The sequence below is a fragment of the Myotis myotis genome, unplaced genomic scaffold (genome assembly GCF_014108235.1).
Source record: "Myotis myotis isolate mMyoMyo1 unplaced genomic scaffold, mMyoMyo1.p scaffold_m19_p_23, whole genome shotgun sequence".
Classification (NCBI taxonomy): domain Eukaryota; kingdom Metazoa; phylum Chordata; class Mammalia; order Chiroptera; family Vespertilionidae; genus Myotis; species Myotis myotis.
In genome coordinates this window covers 4,592,866-4,617,500 of record NW_023416328.1, presented here as the reverse complement: position 1 = coordinate 4,617,500, position 24,635 = coordinate 4,592,866, and the positions used below count along the sequence as shown (strand labels likewise).

Here is a 24,635-nt window from a genome sequence, read left to right as displayed (position 1 = left end):
CAGATAAGCAAAAACTAAAGGACTTCATCATCACCATTAAACCAGATTTTCAAGAAATATTAAAGGGTCTCCTGTAAGTAGAAAAGGAAAGGTTATCATAACCAGAAATAAGAAAACATGAGGGGAAAAAACTCACAGAGACAGCCAAATGCTCAATAAATACAGCAAATCACACATTTGAAAAGCTACTACGATGGTTAAAAGAAAAAAGTATCAAGCTCAACTCAAAACTACAATAAGTACTTAGCATGTATAGGGGATTAAAAATGTAGTCCTTATAGAATGTATTCTAAATGTCAATCAGCTTCAAATAGAGTGCTATAAAGAATGATATACATAAACCTACAAAAGGTACACAAAGAGAAAGCACCCTCAACAAAACACTATAAAGAAAAACAGCAAACCACAAGGCAAAAGCTCAAGATAAGGAAGGCACAGAGAACAACTGTAAAAACAACTTAAAAACCAGGAAGAGCCCCTGGACCAGTTTAGAAGGCAGAGAACAGGAGCGCTAGCTCCTTGGGGGGGAGTAAGGCAGGCCTCACCCACCGGCTTCTCCATCACAGCCAAGGACCCCAAGTTAAAATGGAGCCAATGAACTTTTCTTTCTGGAGCTTACTCACTGCACATAAACACAGTCTGATCTTACCCGGTCCCACTCCTGGAAAGCGTAAGCCTAGCAAGGTAGGAGGCAATAATTAGCCAGCAGTTTTTGACACAATTGGTTCTTTATTCTTTGGAGGTACCTCAAGATTCTCTAAACACAATGAGGATTCAGTATTTATCAACCAAAGAGGCAGCTCTTGGGAAATGATTTTTTATTTTTTAAATATGTATTTTTTATTAATTTCAAAGAGGGAGAGAGAGAGAGAAACATCAATGATAAGAATCATTGATTGGCTGCCTCCTACAAGCCTCGAGCCCACAACCCAGGCATGTGCATGTGCCCTTGACAGGAATCGAACCCAGGACCCTTCAGTCCATAGACCGATGCTCTATCCACTGAGCCAAACCAGCTAGGGCTTGGGAAATAGACCTGAAAATGTATGTGGAATAATAGCTTGTCCCCTCTCTCCAAGGGCCATTTCATTTCTAAGCTTTTCCCAAAACCACCAAGTCCAGGCACATGGCACTGGGCCCCACCCCCTCCTCTTCCAGTCTTGCACCCTCATCCCTGATCACCAAAAGGCATCTCGCCGACCTCCATCTCAAAAACATCCAAACCAGTGCACTCATGGTTCATGCCGGAGGTTTTGTTGTTGATGTTTTTGTTTGTTTGTTTGTTTAAGAGCCTGTAGTGTTGAAGCTCCACAATTTGGAAGGTCATTCCCGGCTGCGTCTGCCAGGCCTGGCGGCGAGCACCGGGCAGCCTGAGCCGGTCTTTCCGTGGAAGGCAGAGCACCCAGCTTTCCTGCCAATCATTCTGCGGCGCTTGTGGAAAAGGCAAGTGTGAGGAGCGGCAGTTCCAGTTCAAAGGGCAGAGGGCGCACAGCTGCCATGTATGGCCCATGAAGACACTGTGGCGGGGAGAGAGAAAGCTGGCCCATCCCTCTGGCAAACAGGACAGAAAAGAGGAAGAGGAAAATCAACAAAGGAAATGAAATCAGGGAGGAGCAGGCATGGTGCGTTCCATACAGCATGTGTTCTTCCCATAGTGGTCTCGCCCAGGGTCACCCCCGCCCCCACCCCCACCCCCACCTCCACCCCCCACACCGCCTTTCCTGCAGGGGCCAATGTGCCTTCTATACAGGCCAGGGCTTCAGTTCTGGCAACTGAAGAATCTGAAAAAGGGCTGAGCTGGGAAAGGCTGGAGTTTTCATCCAAGGCAATGGTGCAGACAATTAACAGACCCATACACAAACCCTGCAGGAAGCCAGAAAAGAGCTTTTTTTTTAAAGTACAAAACACCTTTCCGGGGAGAACAGAGTCCCAGGGCCCCAAAGGCACTGCCAGTCGGCTTTAGCAGGAGCATCCACCCGGGGAACAGTGAAACGGGAACCCCAATCAACCTGAGAAGCCAACCCAAGTCCCTGCTTCGAGAAGCCACCCGAACCCCTGACCCACAGCTGTGGTACCCCCCGAGTCAGCGGGTTTCTAGTCCAGCCTGGCCAGTGTGCTTTTTCCGCCAACCAAACCACCATGCATTGAAATGACCACAGTGATATTTGGCAATTAGATGTCTAAGACCGACGATGTCAGAACTATGACAGGGCACAGAGACACACACAGGATGTTACTAACCAAAGGCTGCCTAGTGCATTCTTTTTCCTTCAGACAAGAAGAAATTACTTTAGAGGTACACACATATATTTTTTCCCTGATATTCAAAATCCTTTACGAACTAGCCAAGCCCAGTGCTGCTGAACCCTTTAAACAAAAGAAAAAGAAAAGAAGCCACAAACATGAATATACTTCTGCTATGGGCTGACCAGCACCAAGGACTCTACTCTGAACACAGCCATTCCCAACCTAAGGCCAGAACCTGACCAAACCCAAAAGTCCAAAGGGTTAGACATCTCGCACGTCACAGATCCAGGAGAGCAGAATATCAGAACGCCTCACTGCACAGATGGGTATTCTTCTTGAGGTTCTTCATAACTTCTGATCTCTTTTACTTTTGTCAACAGTTGCTTTCAAGTTAATATTTTTTAAGTCAACACGTTTCTACCCTGTGCCCCTTGGCAAGGCAGAAGCCCCTTGAGGAGGCAGAAAGGGCAACATTTTGAAGTGGTGTCCAGAGGAAGGGAGAGGCGATTCTCCTGCGGTGACGTTCTGAGCAGACGTTCGACGCACACAAATGTGCCAGTTTCATAAATAATGTTTGTTTTGGTTTCAACACCTCGGACAAGACGGCTTCCAGATCCTTCCCGCCCAGGTGCAGCTGACCAACTTTCCACAGGATGCCAGCACGCTGGGAAACCGGTTTTACCTAAAAGAAGAGGAAGAGTGAGTCAGTGCCTTCCTGCAGAGCCCCAGACCCATTCTGGCTCCTCTCTAAACAGTCTCCATCCTGTAGTCACACTCCCCAACCACAGGACCTTTGAACGTGCTGCTGTCTGGGTGGCGAACTCCATTCCTCCAAGTAAGCCCTCCGCTTCCCTCAGATCCCAGCGCAGGATCCTTTCTTAATTCCCCACACGGACCCCCTAGGCCACTACCTCTTTTCTCTTTGGATCCCTCCTTCCTAGTGCTTCTAAGGCTGTTTATGCCAGAGCTCAGCAAAAGGTAAAAATGCTGGTTTTTCTCTCTTTTTTTTTTTACAAATCTAGATTCTCAGGCAGCACTATAAACTGTGCGTGTATGTAGGCAAGAACTGAATAAGTCAGACTCACTTAGTAAATTTCATTGCTACACAGACTTCCTGTTCACATAGACTCACTCCTTACAGACATGAAGCTTAGTTTTTTAAGATGTGTGATACCGTAGCTGAGAACTGTCCCCAAGTGCCAATATTGCTTTCCAAACAAACAAAATCACCCCGTGAGATGCCCACTTTTTTAAAAAAAATATATTTTATTGATTTTTTACAGAGAGGAAGGGAGAGGGATAGAGAGCTAGAAACATCGATGAGAGAGAAACATCGATCAGCTGCCTCCTACAAACTCCCCACTGGGGATGTGCCCGCAACCAAGGTACATGCCCTTGACCGGAATCAAACCTGGGACCCTTAAGTCCGCAGGCCGATGCTCTATCCACTGAGCCACACCAGTTTCGGCAAGAGATGCCCACTTTTGACACGCGCACTCAGCATTCTGCAAGGAGCAGGGCTGGCAGAGCTTTATTCCAACTGGTTTGGAGATGCCCCTGATGCTGTTGCCGGCCCAGGTCGGATGCCCCAGCATCTGCGGGGAGCCTGCAGGTCACCGTGTACCCTCCGACTCCTTCCAGGCCTCAGAAGCCCACGATATCCATCGCCTCTGCAGTCCACATACTAATGTTCTGAAGAGTTTCGCTCCCATCCTCAGAAAATGAGGTGGGCACAAGGGCCTTCGAGCCCAACCACTCAAGCAGTCCCTGCCCTGAGTGTGCTTTGCAACTGAACCCCGGGTCTCAGTCAAGAAATAAGCAAGTCAAGTCTGTTTTCTCCTACTCCCAGCCTAGTCTCCAGGGTCCCCTTGCTGCCAACAGCCACCAAATGCCCTCTGTTCCGAAGACAAGATGCCAGGCATGGCCTCCAGTGAGGCAACGGAAATCTTATCAGTTTCTAATTAAACTCCCACAGGCAGCTCTACCCACCAGAGGTGGGAGGCAGGCAATTTTAGAACACATACCTGCACCCCCACAGGCACATTTTTTCCAAACCTAAGGAGCAAAGGAGCAGGGGCCTCCCTCCTGGGGGAAGGCAGGGCTGGCAGGAGCAGCGTGTTCTCCAGGCACCATACCTTTGGGCAGCATTTGTCACACTGCCGATGCCACCTACCAGACAAGCGGAAGAACAGCATCTGCTTGCCTTAGGGGGACGCCCAGAGGGTGTCAAAAAAGTCTCCTGTAATAAAGCAGGGATGCAGACAGACCCAAAACATCAGCCACAACTGCATGCGAGGCCAACCAAGCTCAAAACACATGCAGCCGAAACCGGTTTGGCTCAGTGGATAGAGCGTCGGCCTGCGGACTGAAGGGTCCCAGGTTCGATTCCGGTCAAGGGCATGTACCTGGGTTGCGGGCACGTCCCCAGGGGCGGGTGTGCAGGAGGCAGCTGATCGATGTTTCTCTCATCATCGATGTTTCTAACTCTCTATCCCTCTCCCTTCCTCTCTGTAAAAAATCAAAATATATTTTAAAAAAAAACACATGCAACCAGGATTCGGTCATCTTTTGAAATATGGAGCCATTTCAAAACCTCCGGGTTCTCTCTGTACTCTGCATAGCCACTGCTTCCTCTTTTTTAATTGGCCTTTTAAAAAAATGTATTTTTATTGATTTCAGAAAGGAAGGGAGAAGGAAAGAGAGAGAGAAACATCACTGATGAGAGAGAATCATGGATCGGCTGCCTCCTGCACGCCCCCTACTGGGGATCAAGCCTGCCACCCGGGCATGTGCCCTGACCGGGAATCAAACCGTGACCTCCTGGTTCATAGGTGGACGCTCAACCACTGGGCCACACCAACTGGGCTTAATTAGCCCTTTTAAGTACAGAGTTGGAATCTCATTTCTACAAGTTCCCCCACCACCACCAGCACTTCCAGCCCTATACTTTGGAGGTCTTATCTGATGGATTATAACATCCCAGGGATGGGAGCCTAACAAGAAGGCTACTGCAGCCTCGCCTGCCTGCCTTCTCTCCATTTCCTGCCTGAGGAGCTAAGTCGCAAGATAGCATCAGGACTACACATGTATAACAGTAAGAGCCAGGTACTGCCTGACTGCCCTGGCACCAGAAACAGGACTTTCCTCTTCGCACTCACTCATGAAATCACCCAAGGTTACAATCCAGCCACATCCGTTTTAAATGTACTATTTCCCAGAGAAAAAGACAAAGAGCTGTGAACAGATGATCACGTGTAGACAAGGAAGTTCTCAAAATCACTACACTGAACATAAAATTGCCCCTGAAATTCGTGTTCTTTTCAAACATATTGACCTGAAAAGTTGTTGGTGATGTGCCTGCTGTTCAGGTGAAAGATGTTCTAAAACAGCATGTATGACATGGTCCTATTTCTGTACAAAAGGAAATTCCACGTGTGTACTCACACACACTCTAGTGGTTGTTGCGAAGCAGTGAGATTACAGCTCATTTTATTTCCCCTTTTGCTTATCTGGAATAAGCATACACCTGTGATAAGGAAGGCCTCTAAGCAGTCTCTCTAAATGATCAGTTGTCTTTGAGCCTGAGCACTAGAGCGGTCTTGTGTCTAAGTGATTCACTTCAAGTTCACTGACATCTTGATGTTACTTCAACCATGAACAGCACAAACTTCTAATGCGAACTACTCGAAGTCCAGTTCTTCCAAACACACAGGGAGGCAGGCTAGTGCCCAGCCGAGATAAGTAAAGCCTGTGGGAGGCAGCTGAAGTAGATAAAGTTACAGAGTAAACATTCCAGGAAAGACAGGCTGAAAATGAATGACTAAATATCCAATAGAAGTTAGGGGGAAAGAAGAGAACACACCCAAAGAAAGCTTAAGGAAGAGAAGCAGAAAGCAATTGAAAATGGCAATATAATAGAGAGGATCAAAGAAGCTGAAGTTTGTTCTTTGTATAGGCGAATAAAATTAAACTTCCAACAAGCTGGATCAAGAAAAAGGAGAAAAGGCAACTGTAATCAATGTTAAGGATAAAAAGGGACCATGACCACACATGTTACAAAGATTAAAAAGATGAGAATAAGAAAATGATGTGTGCCCAAACGGTGTGGATCAGTAGTTGAGCTTCAACCCACACACCAAGAGGTCCCTGGTTCCATTCCCAGTCAGGGCACATGCCAGGGCTGTGGGCTCAATTCCTAGTAGGGGATGTGCAGGAGACAGCATATGGATGTTTCTCTCTCATCGATGTTTCTCTCTCTCTCTCCCTCCCTCTCCTTCCTCTCACTCTCTAAAAACCAATAAAAAAAACTTATTTTTAAAAAAAGAAAAATGTTGTGAACAACTTTAGGACAACACATTTGAAAACTTACATGAAAGAACAAAATACAACCCATCAGAACTGACCCAAGAAAAAATAAAGACTAGATAGTCCTATAATTGTTCAAAGAACTGAACATCAATAATTTTTTTTAAATCTTTGCACAAAGAATGTATCAGGCTATTCCCGGCAAAGGTAACCAAATAGAGTGGCAGTTTTTATTTATTTCAGAGAGAGGAGAAGGAGAGAAACATCAATGATGGAATCACTGATCAGCTGTCTCCTACACATGCCCTACAGGGGATTGAGCCTGCAACCTGAGCATGTGCCCTGACTGGAATCTAACCATGACCTCCTGGTTCATGGGTCAATGCTCAACCACTGAGCCACACCGGCCAGGCCAGACTACCAGCCTTTAGACGACAATACTACTTGTATCAATGTACTCAAGGGCCCCCTTTTCTACCTTACACTCAAGGAAGAGCCTGCATATAGAATTCCTGGACGGACTGATTACTATATTTCTTTGTTGAGGAATTTTTTCTTACTTAGTGAGATCTGAAACTACCACAAAAATGGCTCAGTGTATCACAGAGCCCACAAAGTGATTCTGGTCACCAAATATGGATGAAATTATTTTATTCAGTGGCTCAGAATCAAAACAGCACGTTGGTCCACTTAAACCATCAAGTGCTCTTACTGTACCATACCCACTGGCCTGCGGGTGCAGCAGACCCTTTTCATTGTGACTAATGAGGAGGACACAGTTTTCTTCCCATTATGTGTTATTTCTGTGCATTGAATGTGAGGCAGATAAAATGGCCTAGCAATAAAATCAGTACCATCACTAACTTTCTTATGTGTATATTATTTTGCAGTATGACTATTACTTATTCTTCTCAAAGGGTGCTGCTCTTCACCAAAACTGTAAATTCTTTTATATATATATATATTTTTTTTTTAAATATATTTTATTGATTTTTCACAGAGAGGAAGGGAGAGAGACAGAGAGAGTTAGAAACATCGATGAGAGAGAAACATTGATCAGCTGCCTCCTGCACATCCCCCACAGGGGATGTGCCCGCAACCCAGGCACATGCCCTTGACCAGAATCGAACCCGGGACCCCTCAGTCCGCAGGCTGACGCTCTATCCACTGAGCCAAACCGGTTTCGGCACCAAAACTGTAAATTCTAACTAATGATTTGTTCCCCTTCCTCTGCTATCTATAACCAATCTGTGTTTTGCTTGTGTCTCCTCGGTGGGATTCATTGACAAACTATTTCCAATATGAGTAAAGTATGTAAATATGGTCACAGTCATTTTTTTAGGCATAGAGTACAAGAAAATAGTATTTGTAAAGCAGATATGTCTCAAAATATAAAATACCTGAGAATACTGAATAAAAATTTATAATACATTTATGGATAAACGTTTGAAATTACTGAAAGGCATTTTTGAAAATATCTAAAAAAAAAAAAAAAGTCATCATAAAAGGGCTGATTTTCCTTAAACTGATCAATAGAGTCCATACAGCTCTAATCAAAATCCCAAATGTTTTGCTGAATCAGAAGAGCCAAGGCTAAGTAGCGCCAAGGAGAGGTCAGGGAGGTGTGGGAGACTTCCCTGCCAGGTGGGAAAGCTGTGTGTGATGGTCCATTTCATGTGTTGACTGGTCACACGGTGCCCAGATATCTGCTCACAGGTTATTCCGGGCAAGCCTCGGAGGGTGTTCTGGATGAGATGAACAATTACATCCATAGCCTGAGTAAGGCAGATTGCCCTCCCCGCCGCGGGTAGGCCTCACCTAATCCGTTGGAGGCCCGAATAGAGCAAAAGGCTGAATAAGGAGACTTTGCTCTCTCTACTTGACGGTTTTTGAGGTGGGAGATTGGTCTTCTCCTGCCGTGGGACTGGAACTTACACCGTGGGCTCTCCTGGTTCTTGGGCCTCCATAATGAATCTCTTTATATATAGATATAAGATTATTGTCTCTTGTTTCTCTGGAAAGCCCTGGGGGCGGGAGGAAAAGCTCAGGATTGGGTCCAGCCCGGATCTGTGTCTCACCTTTGCCACTGATAACTGAGACCTAGGGCAAGCAACATCCCCTCTCTAGACCCCTGAGCCGTCATCTCTAAACTACATTCACCCAGCTCCCACTCTGAGAATCCTCCATAGCTGAAGTCTATCGCCAAAGGATCCGAAAACCACGCTGTACTCCTAAAGTCACCACATCACTCCGACCTTCCTGCAGGCTGCCTTGAGGAAGCGCACCGGGCTCAGAGCTCATCCGAGAAGTCCCCCCAAGGAGTAGCCCCCATGCCCACCCCATGCTCTCGGGAATCCATTTAAGAGGCTGAGAAACTTCCATTTGTGTTCACGGTGACTACAGATGGGGCTGTTCAAACCAAGTCCCTCACAGCAAGCACATGGCCAACTGCTTGTCTGAAATGCCTTCCCCCCTTTCCTCCTGTAAAGCTGACGTTTCAGTGTTCACGTTTGGGGAAAGTGAGGAATAATAACCCTTTATCTGTAAGTATTCCCTGCTGGCTTTCTGGGTGCTGTGTAGGGATCAGAGCAGCTCCCCCCATAAGCAGCACATCCCACAGTCAAACGCTTGAACAGAGAACAAGGACCCACGCCTGGCCTTGCGGGTGTTCAAAGGTGAACCCTCTTACCGCCCAAGCCCGGGAGCCCAGGGCAGCTGCTGTCCCCATCCGAACCTGTATTTGATGTCAAATACTGTGGAGTCTTCATCTTCATCATCCTCTTCATTCAGCGGGGCCATTTCCACGCGCTCAGCCGGGGTGGTGATGATGTCATACTTGCGGGTCTTCTTCAACCTCTTTCCGGACCTGGAAGAGAGGCACAATCCTGAGGACCCCACCATCCCCCGAGGGAAACCACGCACTGTCCCCAGCCTGGGTTCCAGAGTCTGGGGAATACCCCGGCTCCTGTGCTTTCAGCCATGGGACCTCGGACACGTTCCTGACCTCAATAACCCTTGCGGTTCTCACCCACAAAACAGAGATGATTAAAGCTGCCCTGAGCACTGGAAAACCCAGGAACCAAGAGGAATAATAGAAAACCCATGATGCACAAAAGACCAAAATGTTCAATAAGGGCAGGATCCAGCTCTGCACTTGCACGGGCATGATGCACCCCGTCCCCTCCCTCCTCGTCCCCTGCCTGGCCCTGTGGCAATGGATGGTCACTGCTCCAAGCACAGGGGGCGCAAGCTGGCATTAAGAGCACTGCCCTGGGGGCCATCACGTGGGATCTGGGTCAGAGCCTGGCCACTTCCTACCTGTGTGGGCATGGGCAAGTGAGTTCATCTCCCTAAGCCTCATAAATAAAATGTGATAAGAATAATTGTCCCTCACAGGCGAGGGGGGATGAAGTGAGATGATGCATGTAACAGGCCTACACACAGGAGACTCTTAGCAAAACGATTGTTAGTAAATATAACCAGCAAATAGAAGTGCTACCGCCTCTCCTGGACGGCCAGGACTTGTAAAAATGAGTCAGTATTGTCTCCATCAGGAGGATTTACGAGGCTGCTGGGTTACAGCACTAAGCTTTTACCTCTGAAATAACAGAGGACCACTGCGGGCCAGAGGGGAAGTGCGGAGACAAGGCCCACGTTCTCCAGCGTCAGGCTCTCTGCGTGAAGGAGGCAGCGTTTATCGGGGAATGGCTGAGCGCCCACGATGCCACTGGGAACACTGCTGCTGTTATGAGTGCTGATGGCCTTTGCATTTATTTCTCAGTCACTATCTGGACTCTCCCAATGCCTTGCCTTCTCTGTGCCCCTCCCTTCGCAAGTACAGTCAATACGGCCCCCTTGCCACAATTCTTCTCCCCTGGAACAAGGTCTCATTATGCCAGGAGGCCTCAACAAAGTGATGGCGACTGGCAGTTTTCAGTAAGTGTCCTCGGTGCCTTCACGGGAGCAGGCTGGACCAGCGACGTTCTAGAAGAGACCAAGGGTCCCTCCACTGGAGCCAAAGCACACATTTCTAACAACTCAGGGGAGAAGTTCAACATTCTTTGACTCTGAAATGCAATCCTAAAGCCGGGGTTGGGGGGGGGGGGGTTGTTTACTCAAAGGCCCATTCAACAGCTGGTCAGCGGCAGGTTCCCAGGAAGGCTGGCAGGCACCCCAAGCAGACAGAGGCGGAGGGAGCTGCGCTCCGCTGACCAACTGGAGAGAGGCCTTCCTTCCTCGCTCAGCCCCCCCCCCCGCCCCCCAGGGAGAAACAAAACTAAACAAGCCCATCAGGCCTGTGACTGAAAGTTCAACTTGGGGGTATGGTGGTCAGATCCACAGACGGCACGTCTAGGGATCGGGGTTCAGATCTCGGCTCTGCAATTCCTTTGTCTCGGCTCCTCTGAGCAAGTCACTCACCCCGACCTCTATCCAGCAGGGCTCCGGCCACGGCTCCCTGAACACAGGTGTCTGTGACCTTCCAGGTGCCCCCAGCAGTGTCACCAGCGTCACCACCCCTCCCCCCTGTCCTGCAGCTGCCCCTCCGTACCCTGCTGGGGCCCCTCTGCTCCAACACCAGCACCCGGTCAAGCGAAATGACCCCCACAAACCCCAGAGCCCCAGAAGCACAGAAACCAGTGAAGCGGGCCTGGCGTGGCATAAACATTAGAACAAACACGGTGACGTTGGCCATCTGGCAGCCAACTCTCTGTCTCGGGGGCCAAGAGACACAAAGGGTGGTGCTCACAAGCCCAGCCGCCGCACCTGGCTGTCACGTGGGGCAGAGGCCCAGCGTTTCCAGATATTTCCACTCGTCAGGAAAAGCAGGAGACTCCCAATGTCTAAATGTTCTCAGCTACCTGGTTAAAATCACTGTGCAGATCAGAACAGAACCATAAACACTTATCTGTGGGCCATCAGCTTGCAGCCTCTGACTCCGTTCCCTGGCCATGGTGTACTGGTCACACGTGCCAAGCATGAGTGACACTGAATAATTCAGCTAAAACCATGAGGCCGGAGAGATGGGCTGGTTCACAAGGTCAGCCAAGGTCCCCGCCGCTAATTATACAACCTCGGTGCTTCCCTCCCCTCGTGGGCACTGTCTGTCCCCTCGGGATTAATAAAGTGCTACCTCGTTGATTGACCCCAGCACCTGCGTCTAGCACACAACACACAGTGTGTCCAGTAGGATCACGCAACACGGGCCAGGCAGCCACACAAAGCTCATTACAATGCACTGTAGGGCTTTCCTCCATAACACGGCCGCCTGCATCTGCTCCCCACACTGGTTTCTCTTTCCCTCTCTCAGTGCCTGAGGCCGGACCACCTCTGGTTCTTCTAAGGTGAAATGGTCACCCCGGGTTTGACCTGTCTGAGGAGCCCCATGAGATGTGACAACAGCAATGCCCCGAGACCTGTTCCTCCAGCTCTCAAGTGTGTTTACCAAGGGCTGGCCCACTTGGTTCTATGTGCGGTGCCAGCGGAGGAAAGCCAGGCCTGGAGCCAGGAAGGCAGCCTCTAGGGGCAGCGGCAAGATGACCAGGAGACTCTTTGGTGGACCCCGGGGACCCAACACAGCCTGGAAATTGTGGTGTCACTGTGCTGTGGGGCACACGGCATAAGGGATCCGTTCAGCATCTACTTGTCCCTGGCACAGGTCAGTTCTTGCCACCACTACCCCCACTTCAGGGATGGTTACTTCTCGAAAGGACCTCCCAAACTGTCCACCTCAAGCCCAGATGTCCAGCTGCCTAGCTCGCTTTTCCCCCCAATTCAAATCTTAGTCAAACCACCAAAAACGACCTCCTTAAAAAAGAAATGGCCTCCTGATGTCAAACAAACTCCACAGTCCCTCTCAAAGTCACAGAAAGGGACTGTCTTCCAACCATGGCTCTGCCCAACGCTCCAATTTATTAAAATAATACCAATATGCTAATGCTCAATAACGAAAAACACTTCACAATGGTAACTTTCCCCAAATCCTAACAGTATTAAGCTTTTACATTTTCTCTTAACTTCTCTTATTTTGTTTTAACTTATCTTCACTGTTGAAAGTATTACAGCTGTCCCTTTTTCTTCCCCCACGACTCTGTCCACCCCCCACCTGCTCCACCCCCAGGCCTTCACCACACTATTGTCTGTGCCCAGGGGCTATGCATATATGCATATATTAACTCTTATTCTTATTACAAATGTCAGTACACAGACAACTTGGGGAAAGTTTGGGGATTTCAGGCTAAGTAAGAAAGTTTTCGTTCCTTTTCAGAGACCTGGCTGAGTGAAACGACTAGGTTTCTGCGCTTCCAACATCTGCAGGACACGGTGGCGTGCATCTTTGCCACCGACGCCTGTGCGACAGCTGGGCAATGTCAGATCAGCGAGAATTTGTGTTCCTCTCCATTCGCCAGGAAGCACCAAAACAAACCCTCCTTTCGGATCAGAGATTTTACAGAGCTTTTGAAATAAGAGGTGGCTGGGCATGGAGCCAACAGAGATCTGGGAGAAACGTGGCGGGAGCAGGAGAGCTGGGAGGCTCGCCAAGGCGGGGAAAGGTTCCCCAGGAGGAAAGGAAAGTTGTGGTTTCAGGTGGTGGTTTCTGACTTGTCTCCACCTTCTCTGTAAGACACCGGAAAGTCGAGTTCCATCCCCGCAGATCTCAAAGGGTAAAGTCAGACCTAAGACGCCAAAGGTACTGAGAACAGCGGCCACTGGCGTAAGTGCTGTTCCTGAATCCATGCTGCCCCAGCAGATGCTCTGACATAAAAAACCAGAGGGATCAGCCCTGGCAAGTGTTGCTCAGTAGTTAGAACGCTGGCCCATGCACTGAAGGGTCTTGGGTTTGATTCCTGGTCAATGGCACGTAACTGGGTTGCAGGTTTGATCCCCGGCCCCAGTAGAGGATCATGCGGGAGGCAATCAATTGATGTGTCTCCCTCACATCAAGGTTTCTCTCTCTCTCCTCTGTCTCTCTTCCCCTCCTTCCCCTCCCTCTCTCCTTTCCACTCTCTCTCTGAAAGTCATTGGAAAAAAACATCTTCAGGTGAAGATTAACAACAACAACAACAAAATGGGGGAATGGAAGTTTTCCACTTACTAGACACAGCTTCTTAGTTGATTCCCTTCCAGCTCTCAGAAGCACGTCAAGGAACAACATGAGGGGTGGGGGGAATGGCTTCACTGTGAACTGGGCAGAACTGCATGTACCAAACACACACGTACACACACACACACACACACACACACACACGTACTCTGGCCAGAGGGCACTCTGCCTTCAAACTGCTGTCCCTCCTTCCAATTTTGTCTCGTCTTAAAGTAGTTTTTCTTAATGATTAAAATACATTAAGAAGGTATAAATGATTCCACAGATGGAGTAATAAGTATGGGGAGAGATGAGACGGCTATTGAACCTCAACAGAAAACGCAAAACAAAGCAACGAGATACCAAATCACACTCATTTTGTTGGAAAACCTTAGCAAGTCTGATAATGCTAATGTATTGAACATGATGGGAGAACCTGATGCCCCACCCACAGGCATTGCAGATGGGAGGGTAGAACAGTGTAGACTCAAGCGTATCAAGTATGTGTACCCCCGGACCTGGGAATCCCACTCATGGGTGTACACCCCGATGCTCTTATACAGGTCCTCAGGGGGGGCACGTCCAAGGATGCAGCAGGGAGCTGAGTGTACAGACAGGGGGAGAAATAACGAATAGATGTCCACTTTAAGGAAATTCAGACAATGTAGAAATGTAGCATGAATGATAAAGATGTCATAAACAGTCTATACATTCACGTGTAGAATACATACACGAACATAGATTTTTTGGGGCACATTCACATAAATAATTTATTTATTTAAATGAGCTCATACTAAACATGTGGTTTATAACCTGCTCCATTTAACAATATATAGTATTATGGCAACACCATCATTTTTAACAGCCATATAGTATTTCAGTGTAAGGATTACCATAATTTCTTTAACCAAGGCCCAACTGTTGCAAACTTAGATCTATTTAAACCTTTTGCCATCAAACACAACTGCTCTGAATTCCATTGCCCGTGCATCCTTGCGTCCTCTCCTAATAATACATTTAGAAGCAAAGAGACTGTATCACAGTGAGAAATGTGTGTGCCTTAGGAATGGAATTGCTTGGCTAAAGATTTTTTTTCCCACTGCAATACACATTCTTTGCTTCTAATTTTAAGTTTCCTTGGATCCACATTTTTTCTGTTGTCTGGCAAAGTGACTCCTTCAGGGAAAACAGACAAATAGGCCAGGACTGCCACTTTATAAACAAAAACACTGCCCCCTTCCTCCCTTATCTACACTGTTAAGGAAAGGAAGGGCCACCATTCAAACCAATTCCTACCTCACCGGTTTCCGGCATCAGCCATGCATCTAGTTAGAGAGGACATTTTGAGAATCATCAGCAAGTGTAAACTACTTAGAAGTTCAACATTCATTTGCTAAAAATATCTTTATTAGATGGCAGCTTGTGCCTGGAGCCACAGTAGGGGTTAGAGAGACAAACGATGAAGGCCCAGCCCTGCTCTCGGGAGCCCTCGGCCTCCTGTGGCAAAGAGACATGTTAGCGACACTCTTGACTCATGTGGGAAACTCAAAACTCCAGTGTGCAGCCCTGGCTGGTTTGGCTCGGTGGATAGAGTGTCGGCCTGTGGAGTAAAAGGTCCCAGGTTCGATTCTGCTCAAGGGCACATGCCGGGGTTGCAGGCTCAATCGCCAGTGAGGGGTGTGCAGGAGGCAGCCGATCCATGATTCTCTCTCATCATTGATGTTTCTCTCTCTCCCTCTCCCTTCCTCTCTGAAATCAATAAAAATGTATTTAAAAAAAACAAAACAAAAAACTCCAGTGTGCTCTGGGAGCACTGGTGGGCCCTGGCAGGGGTGTCTTCTCACAGGAGGCGCCGCAGGAGGGCGAACAGCAAGGAGCTGGCAGTGTGGTCTTGGTGGCGAAGGGGACTCCAGGCAGAGGGTCAGAGTGGGCAGAACACGCAGGCCTGAGGCCACAGGCCACCTCTGGAGAACCCGTAGAAGTCCAGAAGGGCGGAACCGCGGGCAGAGCCAAGACAGGGACATAGGAGGGGGGCAAGGCCCTGGTCGTGAAGAGCCAGCTTGCCCATGTGCTAAGCAGAGGGGTGATGGCGGGAGCAGGGACAAGGCTGGTGGCAGAAGACAAGGGCTGTGGTTCAGAGACAAAGTAGGGACTCCGGGCGGGCAGAGGGCTGGCAGGTGGAGAAGTTTCCGTGGGTGGAAGGGCTGTGGGCGCAGGTGAGCTAGCCTAAGGGTGGTGGGGCACAATGTCCAGGAGCGGCAACTGCCTGCTAAGAAGCTGGGCAGGGAGGCAGGGGAGAGGGATGCCCAGCCAGTGCGGCAGGCCTTTGGGAGCCTGTGGACTGAGCCTACAGCGGACCAAAGGGGGAAGGTCTCAGTGCAGACTATTGAGCAGTGTGATGGGGCACAGCACTGCCTTAGCCACAGACGTGTAGTGTTCTAGAATCGCACAGATGACTCATTCCCTACCCCGAGATACAACTTTCTCTCTACCAAGGAGCCCATGGGGGCTGTGCAGCACCCAGGCCCTTCCCAGCTGCAAATGCCATGAGTTGCTGACTCCATCAGAAACCAGTTCCTGTCTCCATCCTGTCCACCTGGTAGCTCACCCCAAGACCACTTTCTCGGGAAGGGGAGGCAGATCGTGTCCATCCCTGGCTTCTCTGTGAAGCCAGAACCTTCTCCCAACACTCCGCACCCAAGCCAACGAGGACCCATCCCGGCCAGGCCTGAGGGCTGCTCTCCCTCCCAAACTCCCGCTCGGGGCCCTCACATCTGGCCGCACGCTGCTTGCTTTCCTCTCCCCCTCCTGGATAATAAGGAGCAGACTGGCAAAATAGTTCAAATGCCTGCTTGAAAAGTCCGCCGCCTTCTGGGCTCAGCGGCCTATTTTCTGCTAAACGTTTCAAACCTCCAGGCTCAGAGTTGCTCTAGGCATCAACGTTTGCTCCACCTGAACAGCCAGAGAATCAGGCTAATGGAGCGTCACTGGGTGCCAGGCCAGGAGGGCTATGGAGACACTGGGCTGTCCCTAAGTATGGGAGCTGGACACTACGCCCAGCCACCCAGCACAGCAGGAGAAGGGTTGTATGGAGGCTGCATGAAGGCTAGGGCTGGGGGAGGCCACAAAAGGAAGCCAGGGCCTCACATGGATACCCAGGAACACTGGGAAGAAGCATGGGGCCAGGCCGTGGTGGCTGCGGGCAGTGTCTGCAGGTGTGAAGCGGGAATGGCCGGCCCAGGAGTGGAAACGCACAAGCCAGCACCGTGGAGTGCAGGGAAAGGAGCAGGTGACAGAGAGGAGGCTCGGGAGGCTGATGGCCGCAAGGTGCGCTGGCTTCAGTTTGTTAAGGGCCCCGGGATGCAATGCCCAGGTAACGGCCGCAGGGAGGTTTGTCAGCAGAGGCATGGGCAGAGGGAAGGCCGGGGTCCAGAGAGGGGCAATTCAATTCCCACATGAGGGGACTAGCACAGTGAGGAACGCGGCCAAAGCCAGGGCACAGGATGGTGGGGTGGCTGGGGGGCCATAGTTCCCCCTCTCCATTATCTTAGGTCCACTGCCATTTCATCCTACAGACTCACCAGGAAACACATCATAACTGCAAACCTATAGATAACTCCCCCTCCCGGTCTGGTTTCTGTTCCTGCCGCTGAAAATGCTCCCACCGGGAGAGCAAGCCCCGGGCCCCAAACCTCCGACAGCTGATCAAACACCCAGCACACTGTGTACACTTGGAAGGGGAGGGAATGGCGTGAGTAATGATACACACACATACACACCCATATGACCCGGCAGCCCGCCCCCGTAACCCGACACATTCGGTTCCTTTTCTTCAAAGACAGGGTTTCCCAGGCACTGGGGGGAAATATGCCCCTTGCCTCCACTGTCGCCTTCTCCATCGCCCTACTCCAGGCACCTGGACATCCTTCCCAACTTCCCAGATACGTTCTCCTTGAACTTGAGCAACCTACAAAAGCCTCTCCAGGATCCCTTATACCCATGGAGCTTAAACCAACTCGGCCAGGTAGGAGCATAGCAGAGTTGTCCCTGTCCCCCACTAACAGGAAGTACTGAGGCCACCAGGAGTCACCAAGCATCCTTGGGGCGCAAAGCACACCCCCAACAGGCCTCCTGCAGACACCCCCATATGCCCGATACTGCTTCCTTTAGTAACACGAGGAAAAAAAAGAAAAAAGGCAGGTTGGGGCTAGGGAGCCTCAGAGGAAGGAAAGGACGGAAGACTGAAGTCAGACGGACCTGGATACAAATTCTACCTCCACCTCCGAGTTTACTTGGCTAAGCCACCATGCCTGGCGGGAAAATTTACTCTCATCTGTGAAACGGGTATAAACATAAATCCCGTGTAAGGTTATCAAAAATCGGAGCGCTGTTGTTGGTGCTAAGCATTCACAGAGAGTTCGAGGGAATTCAATATTTATTTTATATGTATATAGTTAAAAGTGGAGAAATTTCCTAAAATGTTACCAGGCAAACCTGCGAGGCGTAGGGAGCGGGGTGGGAGGAGCACACCGGGCGCCTAGGCAGAGCCGAGCGGCATTCAGAGCATCTGTGCGCGCAGGTGGCGCGGACGCGGCCACGGTCACGGTCACGGCCGGTAGGCGGTGCAGATGGACCCGCGGGGGAAGGAGAGGGGCGCCGGGACCCACCTGAAGACGCGCAGCAGCAGGCAGGCGATGAGGAAGGCGGTGAAGGCGCACGCCACGATCACGGCCGCCTTCAGGGTGGGCAGGTCGCGGAGCAGGCTGGAGATGCGGGTCACCAGGGCGTCGCCGCTGCTGTTGGAGCTGCCGCCGCCGCCCGTCACCGCCGCCGCCCCCGACCCGGTCCGGGTGGCGTTCACTGGCCGGGAGCCGGGCGCCGGGCGCTGGGGCTGCGGCTCCGCGACCACCTGGGCACGGACCGCGCGGGCAGCGGGCGCGGCCAGGAGCACGAGCAGCAGCGGCAGCAGCGGCGCGGCGCGCATGGTGCCGGCGGGCGGGCAGGGCGCGCAGCGGAGCCCGGTCCCGCACCCGCGCCGGGCCTGCAGCCGAGACTCCCGCTCCGAGGCGGCTGCGCGGTGTTTGGCAGGAAACTGCGGCGCCCGGAAGAGCCCGCGCCGCCGCCGCCGCCGCCAACACGTTGCACGGAGTCATTCGACCGGCCGCGGCCCCACGTGGGCGGGGCAGGCCACCAGCCGGGGTGCGGGCTGCGCTCCGCTCCCTCACGCGCGGCCCCAATCACGCTGAGGACCTAGAATCCCTGGAAGAAGAAGGAAGGGCCGGGCTAACATTTAATCCGACAACCCCTTTAGGAGACAAGTATTTCTCTTGTTCTCATTTAATAGTTGATGTAGGACCCAGATTGAGCCAGACTAAGAATTCAGGACTATGCGACCTGGAGGTAAGCCCCCACTCCAGAAGAGGTGGAACTCTGAGACAGTGAAGTGGGGTGCGCGACGCCCAATGCATTGCATACATTTCAGTATCTCCCCATTTCCCCCCCTTTCTGGCAAAAGTTTTTTAACTCATGGCTTCAGACATTTTGCACCTCTGCTTATGAACCGGGCTGGGATGTGCGTTTCGGCATCCATAACTTCGCTGTGGACAGCGGCTGGGGCATGACTAGTCTCCCGACCAGGCTGAAGTTCCAGACCCCAGGGAGTAACTGCTTGGCTGACTGATGTGCAAGCTAAATGGTAAGTGAAGGTTCTAGTGCAGTGGCTCTCAACCTTCCTAATGCCGCGACCCTTTAATACAGTTCCTCATATTGTGACGACCCCCAATTTCATTGTTACAAATTGAACATAATTAAAGCATAGTGATTCATCACAAAAACAATATGTAATTATATATGTGTTTTTCCGATGGTCTTAGGCGACCCCTGTGAAAGGGTTGTTCGACCCCCAAAGGGGTCGCGACCCACAGGTTGAGAACCGCTGTTCTAGTGTGAGGCCCACAGAGTGCTTTCCTGGAGCACTTTCTCTGTACACTGTGGGCCGCAGGTTCCACCTTCCACCCTAAGGGTGGATTCTGATGGAACATTCCAGTGGTGGAATGGGTAAGCAGATAAACACACGTGACAAGGACTCACTGACCTTAAACAGCTCGCTCCTGGACCTGCTAAAGAAAGAGGCAGATCGTAGTGTATTGGTCAGCTATAACTGCCTAACAAATTACCCCAAAACTTCACAGCTTAAAACAGCACGCATACATTATCTCACAGTTGGTGTAGGTCAGGAACCTGATCAGAGCTTAGCTGGGCCCTCTGCTTCGGGGACTCTCACAAGGATGCAAGCAAGTTGCCAGCTAGGGCTGGGGTCTCACCTGAATACTCGAATGGGGAAGGGCCTGCTTGCACGCCCAATCAGTGGCTGATGGCCAGACTCAGCTGTCCATAGGCTGCTGGCCACAGGTCCTTACCATGTGGGTTTTCCTGACATGGCAGCTTGCCACATCAAAAAAGGCAAATCTATAAGGCAAAAGAGAGTCTGCTAGCAAGAAAGACGTCATTATCTTATGAAACCCAATCACAGACATGGCATCCCAACACCTTTGCTGTAGACAGGGTGTGCCCCCAAAAATGTATACACACTAACAGCTGATTGCTCAATTGGTGTTTCTTTCTTTTCAGATTTAATCCGTTGGAGTTAATAATTATTCCAAGTGTGTATACATTTTTGGGGACACCCTGTATATTCTCTTGGTTAGAGACAAGTCACAGATCTTGTCCACACTCAAGGGGAGGAATTTCCCAAAGCTGTGAATATCAGGAAGAGGGGATTCTGCCAGCATCTAAGTAGGTGGTGACCACGATAGGTACTACATTTTTTCTTTCATGAAATGAACAATAATCAGGTTATCAGAAGTCATCACCCAGGAAGTGCTACCTAAAATGCATATTGCAGCCCTAGCTGGTTTGGCTCAATGGATAGAGCGTCAGCCTCCGACTGAAGGGTCCCAGGTTCGATTCCGGCCAAGGGCACATGCCTGGGTTGTGGGCTCAATCCCCGGTAGGGGGCGTGCAAGAGGCAGCCAATCAATGATTCTCATCATTGATGTTTCTCTCCCTCTCCCTTCCTCTCTAAAATCAATAAAATATATTTAAAAACAAACAAACAAAAACATAAAATAAAATAAGATGCACACTGCTTATTTGAGCATGCGCTGGTGGTGAGAAATTTGGACAAGTCACATGATTCAAGTCTCTTCCAACTCGAAAATACGACTTCCTGGCATGTCAAAAATGTTGCTTCGGTACAGAGCCAGCTTTATCATGTCATCACGATATAATTTACAAAATAAATTCCTAATGAACCATCTCAGACGTCCATGATTTTGCAGCACTGGCATAAACCTCGCATCACGGGTTCATGTTTTTGTCCTTATCAGAGATTCGTATGTGGTAGAGCAAAGAGGTACTGGGTTTGAGAGCCTTTCAGTCAGGATAAGAGAGAGGTTTGACCACTGACTGGCCTTGGCCAAGGACTTAACCACCAAATGCAAGTTGTGTTTTTTTGATGTCTAAAGTGAGGAGAGTCACACTTAGCTCAGAAAGGTCATTGGAAGCAGCCATAAGAACAGAGAAAACATGACTTAGTACTCTAACCCTTCTTTTGCCACAATTCAAGGATCAGCATAGATTTGTTTGACTATGTAACAATGACTTACCACCACGAATACAGAAAGCATAAAGACTGGATATTTTTAGAACAGTGAAATTTTAGAATCTTTCACCTTAGCCGGTTTGGCTCAGTGGATAGAGCATCAGCCCTCAGACTGAAGGGTTGCGGGTTCGACTCTGATATAGAGCACATACCTCAGTTGTAGGCCTGATCCCCAGCTCTATTCTGAGCCCATGAAGGAGGCAACCAATTGATGTCTCTCTCTCACATCCATGTTCCTCTCTCTGTGTCTCTCCCTCTCCCTTCCGCTCTCTCTAAAAATCAATGGGGAAATATCCTTGGATGAGTATTTAAAAAAAATAAAAACAGAATAGTTCATTCAATCGGCAAATCATCACAACAAAGGACTTACTTACAAAATGCCCTTAAATTAGAGTTCCTTAGACATTTTGATTCAACCAACATAAACATGACCTTTTTAAACACGGAACAATGATGACAGGCAATGAAACTCTGGCTGATTTCAGAAAAAGGGAGTTTATTGGAAGCATGTTGGGCTGCTCCTAAAATCAACTGCCAGTTCTAAAAATGTGGCCTGTAGACTCCTGGAGTGCCTGAGCCATTTCCCAGAAGCCTGCTAACTCAAAACTAGTTCCGTAATAACACTAAGATGTTATTTGGCATTTTCACTGATTTAACATTTGCACTAATGGTGCAAAATGGTGATAAAACCCGATGGTACCCTAGCATAAGTCAAGATAAGCTATATTCATAGCAACTGGATTCTTCACAACCATGCACTAGAGAAAAAAAGAAAGCCAGTTTTACTTCAGAATGCCATTGATCTAGCCATGAAATTATTTAAATCTTGACCCTTGAGAACAGATCATGTTAATATTTTATGTGATGAGATGGTAAGTATGAATAAATCACTTCTACTGCATACTGAAGCATGATGATTGTCTCAAGAAAAAGCACATGGGAAAACTGAACTTCCCACGTTTTTCAGGAACACCGTGTTTAATCTGAAGTTTTAAACTTCAGACCTGGCCTTTGGCAGGCATTTTCTCAAAAATGAACAAGGTGAGCCTGTCGCTTCAAAGATAACAACTAACAGTATTGTAGCCAATGATGATAATGCAAACCTGCAAGTGAAATTTTGAATTTTTAGACAACTTGTCAATTCAGATGCTTTCTGATGAGCCTGGTGGCGATACTAAAAAGTGTAGGGTTTGGATGGTGTATGATGGATTTGGAAGAGCTACATAAATCAGCACAGCAATGTCCCCAAATGGCCAATGCACACACAATGTCACAAAATCTTGTATGGGTAAAAGACCCATTCAAAATGCAGGAAAAAACAATGGATTGAGATGGAACAGAGTACAAAATTTCACTGGTATGGTTCCAGATTTCACATTGCAACCAATGTTTAAGAAATGACTACTTTAGCCCTAACCGGTTTGGCTCAGTGGATAGAGCGTCGGCCTGTGGACTGAAGGGTCCGAGGTTCGATTCCGGTCAAGGGCATGTACCTGGGTTGTGGGCACATCCCCAGTAGGGGGTGTGCAGGAGGCAGCTGATCGATGTTTCTCTCTCATCGATGTTTCTAATTCTCTATCCCTCTCCCTTCCTCTCTGTAAAAAATCAATGAAATATATATTTTAAAAAATGACTACTTTAGCCAAGCCGGTGTGGCTCAGTGATGGAGAGAGGGAGGAAGAAAGGGAGGGAGGATGAAAGAGGGAAGGAAGGAGGGAAGATAAGAGAGTCAGAGAACATGAGTGAGGGGGAGAGTTGAGCATCCTCCGAGGACAACATCCTGCATCTTAACATCAGCCCCTTCCAAAGGATGCAGCCCATTCTCAGCTTGCTCCCATCAGCTCTCCTGGGGAGCTGACAGAGTACCAGCCGCAGCTCATGTTATTCCCTGCTAGAAATGAGGGTATTATCATATGATATTCATGCCCATTTTTATAAATAATTCATCTTTCTTTGCACAGAAGTGAAATAGCCTGAAGCTAGAACATTTAAAAGGAAGGCTGGTGCTGATTCATAAAATAATAATGTGCTGGTTTGCCAGGCAATTTGTGAACCTCCCAGAGCTAAAATACACTGAGTTCTAGGTCTATTTTTAGCCTGGAAAGGGCCTCCCAGTGTTGTTCTCAGTTCACAGTTGATAAAGGACCGTGTTATGCTTTCTCTGAAACTGGGCTTTCCCTAATCAGTTACAATCACACAGGGAACTCGACAAGATCACTTGGCAAATACCCGTATTTACAAAGTCCAAGCCCCCGGTACACAGATGCTTATTTAACTCTACAAAAATAAATTATAAACAAAGGGATCCTGGAGCCAGATCAGCCACGCTGTGGGAAATAGAGCCACGCTGTTGACGTTTCTGTGACTCTTCCCCACGCCTGACAGCGAGATTTCTTTGACAGGAGGACAGCAATTCCAGAGCCGCGAGGGCTTAAAAACAATTGTTAAACCATAAGACTTGGGCCTCAGTGTTGTTATGGGTCCCCAGTCCCCGCAATATCATGCGCTATTTTTTTTTGAAATCTTCATTTCATCACCTGTGATGATGTTTAAGATAGTCTGATTGCTCTTGTCAGGTTATCTGCAAAAGGTGCACAGCAAATTCATAATTTCGGTTCCATATAATACAGGGGAACCAACCAGTCTGCTAGGGACTACGGTTCTTCCCAAGACACGGGAAGTTCAGTGCTAAACCAGAAAGTCCCAGGAAAACCAGGACCCATTAGTCATTATATCTATGGGGAGGGACCCTGGGATGGGGCAGGGGCACAAGATAATGACTAAACTCTTTCACATATTTGGAATTTAAAAAAATATTTTGTTATTAATTTTTGAGAGAGAGAGGAAGGGAGAGGGATGGAGAGATGGAAACATCAATGAGAGAGAAACATTGATCAGCTGCCTCCTGCACGCCCCCTACTGGGAATCAAGCTCGCAGCTTGGGCATGTAGCCTGCCTGGCAATCAAACCCGGGACCTCTTGGTTCATGAGTCGATACTCGACCACTGAGCCACACCAGCCGGGCTTCATTTGGAATACTGAGCCATGTGAGTTATTACCTTTTCGAAAAATTAGGTTAAAAATGTTCTGCCAATATGAGATGGGAAAACTATTTACATTAGTGGATCTGTAAGAATGGCAAACAGTAGTTTATTCGACCTGTGCAAAAATAACATCATTACATTTTTTTATTGATTTCAGAGAGGAAGGGAGTGGAAGATAGAGATAGAAACATCAATGATGAGAGAGAATCATTGATTGGCTGCCTCCTGCATGCCCCCTTACTGGGGATCCAGCCCACAACCCAAGCATGTGCCCTTGACTGGAATCGAACCCGGG

General features: G+C 49.0%; 1 protein-coding gene and 1 long non-coding RNA gene across 5 annotated transcripts in view; both read right to left on the bottom strand.

Moving 5' to 3' along the window:
• Positions 1-1,864: 1,864 nt before the first annotated feature.
• On the bottom strand, positions 1,865-19,353 carry FAM174B (family with sequence similarity 174 member B). 2 transcript variants are annotated; one of them, XM_036355750.1, is made up of 3 exons: positions 18,301-18,877; positions 9,287-9,418; positions 1,865-2,929 (listed from the first exon to the last, which is right to left on the bottom strand). In XM_036355750.1, exons 1-3 carry the CDS (start codon positions 18,615-18,617, stop codon positions 2,926-2,928), a joined length of 453 nt encoding a protein of 150 aa, XP_036211643.1. In that variant the 5' UTR covers positions 18,618-18,877; the 3' UTR covers positions 1,865-2,925. The 2 variants fall into 2 exon arrangements, with proteins under 2 accessions (XP_036211643.1, XP_036211644.1); XM_036355751.1 differs by lacking the exons at positions 1,865-2,929; positions 9,287-9,418 and adding an exon at positions 13,556-15,233 and having other exon boundaries at positions 18,301-19,353.
• Positions 19,354-20,065: 712 nt separating this feature from the next.
• Positions 20,066-24,635, bottom strand: part of LOC118679184 — a 73,512-nt gene continuing 68,942 nt past the window's right edge. For all 3 annotated transcript variants that reach the window (XR_004975170.1, XR_004975171.1, XR_004975172.1), the window contains one exon: positions 20,066-20,101. This is a non-coding gene — a long non-coding RNA (uncharacterized LOC118679184). The remainder of the gene's footprint in view (positions 20,102-24,635) is intronic.